Below are 4843 nucleotides of genomic sequence, written 5' to 3'. Positions count from 1 at the left end.
GCTGCAATATATATTCTGCCTTGTAACTTATAACTTCCTAACTTTTCAGGTCCCTGGTAACTGTGCTTTTATTTCATATATCGTTTATTTTTCCAAACATTACTCTCTCCGTGCATGTTTTTATGGTTATTGCGTTTTTATTATCAGATTCTTTACACAGATGAATTTCGGAGTATTTTTACAATTTATAGCAATTGAATAAAAAATCCAGAACACGATTTGTTGGCTTTGAATCTCGAATTTCTAGATAGAAATCGAAGACCCAACTCATTAATGATCTTTTGCTATCATTCAGCGTTATCGTTATTTCTACAGTAAAACAAAGTCGTGCTTCACGCGTGTTTTCGAGTTTAGAAAATTAAACATTCGATAAATATTCACGAGTAGTCAAATTGGAAAATTTCCAACGCCTCTAATGCGAAAATTCTTCCAACTTCGTTTCAGATTAATGGTCGTGGCCGTGTCGTTATTAGGTTCCCGTAATTCACGCGAGATAATTTAGTTCTTAAGTTACATTAGCTGCGCCCGTTTTACATCTGTTCTCTGCTGCTTCTGTCTTCCGTTCGTGGAATCTCAACGGCAAACAAAAGGATCGTATCCATTTCCGCAGATCCTAACTCGTGACATACCCGAAGGGATATATTCTGTGTGCGCGCCGACACACCTTACAAGTACTATGTAATTCCGTTGTTTGCCAGTCAACCGAAACTCGTCGCTTTATTTAATTAGAAGCGGCAGAAACGCTTTTACCGTCCACGAAAATGATAAATTGCATTTATTATAGCGTTGTCATCTCTTGTAATCATCATTATCTCGTATATTTTAAATCATTCCATAACTTTTAATCGCGCCAGTCAAATTGACTGGCTTTACAATGTTATTTTAAAATTTCTACTTTATGTTATATTTTTTTCCTCAATGACGTAATGACTTTCTCAACGATAACTAAAAGAATAATATAATGAATCTTATTTTGTTTTTTACGTATTCAAACTGAAAATAATTTTGTATCAAGGCTACTTATACTTGTCAAAGTGTAAAAGAGTCCTGCAATCTATTTATCGAACCCCAATTAACCAGTTTCCTCGTTTTGTACAACTTCCCAAACGTTTTTTAAATTTTTACTGCGTATCATTCAATATGATGATACCAGTTATCAAGAAAATTCCGGATCGATCGCTAGATCGCTAGATGCCAACTCTAGAATACCACACCTGTCGAAGTGACTGGCTCAACAATTTTATAAATGTGTCAACCCTCGTTTAGGGATCATGGTCCCAAATGGATTAATAATACCAAAAATGTACTACATAACATGGAATTCCTTCTGTAAGAAAGTAATAAATCAATAAATATAAAAGTGTTCTATTATTAGGTATTTCTTAAAGATTAATCATTTTGACTAGTTTTGGTAAAAATAGCTTCGTGTTAACTATCGGTAGTTCTAACGTTAATTCACTAAAAAGACACGTAAGAGAAAAGTAAATTTATCCTTCTTCGCTTTCTCTTGTTTTTCTTTTACGATTTCTTACTTCTTTATCACGTTTATTATAAAAAGTATCAACTGTTTGACCGTGATACGTTAACTTTATTCTGAAACAGTCGTCTCAGTGAACAAAGAAATAAAAGATTCTTCTTCCTTTACGAAATACTTTGTATGGACTACGTACATTTCCCATGTTGTACCTATCTATAGGTACTGCTTCTGCTTCTTGTCCTCACCCTTTCTCGTGCAAAAAAATCTTGAACCAACCAATCGATACCTCCAGCTTGCATTGTGCTTAGCATTATAAAAACAAGGTGCTTGAAAACTGGATGTCTTTTCTGAAATTCTATCTCTTTATATTCGGCTATGTCTGAATCCACGTTCCAGCTTCCGATCGACAAATCGATCTTCCACACACTCCTCCCTATTAATGTTCCATTACTTTTAGTAATTTTGTACCTTTTTTTATCGTATTTTAGTGTTTTGAATCGCTTGGCAAATTATTGTCTAATTATAAAGAATATGCAGCGCAACGTACGTTCTAAGTCTCGGCTCAAGGGGTGGAATTCCCTTTGAAGATTTTAAACGAAATCCTTATCACGCTAGAAGTTAACGTACCCAGTAGGGTGGTTAAGATTCGAAAATTTCCATCTCTCTACACGGCAAAGCCGGTGAAAAAGTTCTTGTTCGAATTACATGGGCGGGGCTGAAGCTTCTGAATACCAGCCATCGGCCGCCATCTGCGAACCGTTGGTCGAACAATCTTGGAAACTACAGCACGAACTGCAATCGTGCCGCGTTCCAACGCCAAAACAGGATTCTGTGGATTGTCTTTCTTCCTTTGGCATTCCACAGTGCACTCTTGAACGGTGGCTAAACCAAGAAATCAAGTATACATTCGTGAAATAGAGAAACATTTCTGAAAGTTTGACAAACATTTCATCGATGTCTTTGTCCGAGAGGGATGAATTTTCCGACAACGATTTCACTATGATTCTTAAGCACGAGATGCTTAACAATTCCGGAACAATTTCATGAAATAACTCCCATTTTTTAACATATAAGCCTAGCAACCGACGATTTGATTATGCAAGGACAATTTACATTCAAATAAAATAATAACATAAAATCGATCATTTGCAACATGAAGAGGGGGATGTGGTGATCGTTGCGTATTGATATCGCGGTTTTTCACGGCTATTTGCGGCCACGTATGCAGGAGACAGCCGTGAAAAATCACGACGCTCTAACGATACTACGCAACAATCACCTTTTCTGACATCGTCGTATCGCACGTGGTGTGTACAGCGACGAAATTCGCCAGCGGTGAATTTGCGCGGCCTCTAATCAATGATGCATCTTCGACCGCGTATGTGCGCGTTTCTAACGATTAACTTTGTCCCAGATATCCAAAGGCCCGCGGTATAGAGAGCAGGTTTTAGCGCGTTATTCGGCTGCAGGTGTTGGCAGACTGACGCCTCCAAAATCGCACAGAATAATTATTAATACAAGTCCTACGTTGAATCTGGAATGCGCTAAACACCGCAGCAACACAGTCGCATTACGATTTGATGATTTATTCAATATCGGACTGATCTGATCCGTGTCGTGTATTTGGAATGTTTTAAATGATAAACGCTCCGTCGATGATAAACACTCGTACAATTCCCACTACGTGTTGCTGCCTGATCCGAGGAGATTTTGCAAATTTACGGAAATGGACCGGCACAATGTGGCTGCTCGGATAACTTGGCAAGATAGAGATTGAAATTTAACTTCCATGAAGATATAACGTTAAGATTGGATGATTTAATCCTCTGTTTAGATCCAGTCTTTTACGTTTGCCTGCGGGGTGACTCGTGGCTCTTCCGCACAAAAATGTAGCGGGATCGATAGTTTACGCGTTTGCATATACACGCGAAAAAATCTAGTTACGGCTCGTTAGCAGTATACAATTATTAGCCCGCTGTAAACTTCCACGGTATCCCTCGTTTAACGGGCGTTGGCAATGTGCAGCTTACAAGTCGTTAACTCGACTTACGATGTAGTCTTTCGTTTAAAAAATGAAGCAAACGATTCGGACAAACTTTGCTTGATTAACGCGATGCTGCGCGCTTGGTAAAATCTGACTTTCGAGAATCTCTTCTATCCTCGTCTCATGAAACATAGCTCGAGTTGGATAAACGATAATTTGTTCTTCCATGAGATTTCGAACGTGACGGATCATATTCGTATCCTTCCAGACGGTTAGTCACAATGTACATCCTCGTCGTGTGCTACCTCGCGTGGGTATCACAAGCTTCAGGGGTGAAAAATATCACACACGGAGTAACAAGACACCTTAGATCTATTGGGTTTCCGGAAGGCAGCGGCATGGGGGTAAAGTACAGAATAAAAGTCATTCATACTTCATCAACTAATACTACCATCTACCCGTTAATGCGATATTAACGTCGTAATTTGATCTGTCGCCGCGGAAAAAATGGCATGTCGTGTAGAGATCGTTTCGATCTGGCCTATATAAAAATATATGGTTATCATATAAAAAAAACTCTTACGCGTGCAGATATTCTTCGCCCTCGGAGTACCCATTGATATTCCCGACAAATCGGTGCTATTTTCTCTATACTTCGAAGCGAATTATGCTCTGCCAGGGGAATGGAACTCCACTTACTACTCGGACGAGCCATATCTTAAGAAGCGAAGTCTGGATCGACGATTGACGTACGAAATTCTTATGAACAAACTGGAAAGGTAAAGAAACTGATTAAAAATGAAATGTAGAAAAATGAGTCCTGGATAGATTAAATTAAAAGTTATAATATCTTTATTTTTATAGCTTTGGTTATTCTGGTGAAAATTGTCTATTAAAAATGATCTGTGAAGTTACTAATTATCCTTTAACTAGTAATGGGGTGCTTGGCGAAGTGCTGCAAATTTTATTTACGTGAGTGCTAAACGTACTTTAATGTAAATACAGTTTCGACGATAACTTTCCAATAAATTAAGCGAATTAAAAGTTTTAGAACACGTTTCTGAAAAATCAATAACGTGATCCAATTTTTGTCACAGGCCATCCTCTTCGCAAAATGAAAATCTCCCGAGCGAAATCACCGAGGCCGAGCACGCGAAAGATTGCAATTACCGCTATAAAAAATGCCCTCAAAGTCCATTAGCTTTGATAAGGCGCCATGATCTCGACGATAATAGTTAGAGAAGCCACGATATTAAACGCAATCTTCATAGTACACGGTATAGTTCACGGACTGCCGTCCGATAATGGAGTTTCTAAAAAACACATAAAGATTTTTATACCTCCATAAATAACATTTATCGTTGTCGAGCGATAAGCACATC

At 38.3% G+C, this 4843-nt stretch overlaps 1 protein-coding gene across 1 annotated transcript; it reads left to right on the top strand.

The window, feature by feature from the left end:
• Positions 1–3716: 3716 nt before the first annotated feature.
• On the top strand, positions 3717–4791 carry LOC105666026. The gene is made up of 4 exons (XM_012311407.3): positions 3717–3865; positions 4053–4240; positions 4326–4433; positions 4559–4791. Exons 1-4 carry the CDS (start codon positions 3743–3745, stop codon positions 4698–4700), a joined length of 561 nt encoding a protein of 186 aa, XP_012166797.3. The 5' UTR covers positions 3717–3742; the 3' UTR covers positions 4701–4791.
• Positions 4792–4843: the final 52 nt, after the last annotated feature.

Source organism: Bombus terrestris, chromosome 9 (assembly GCF_910591885.1).
Source record: "Bombus terrestris chromosome 9, iyBomTerr1.2, whole genome shotgun sequence".
In the NCBI taxonomy this organism is placed as follows: domain Eukaryota; kingdom Metazoa; phylum Arthropoda; class Insecta; order Hymenoptera; family Apidae; genus Bombus; species Bombus terrestris.
Note: the sequence above shows the minus strand (reverse complement) of the source record. Positions and strands in the feature narration are given on the sequence as shown.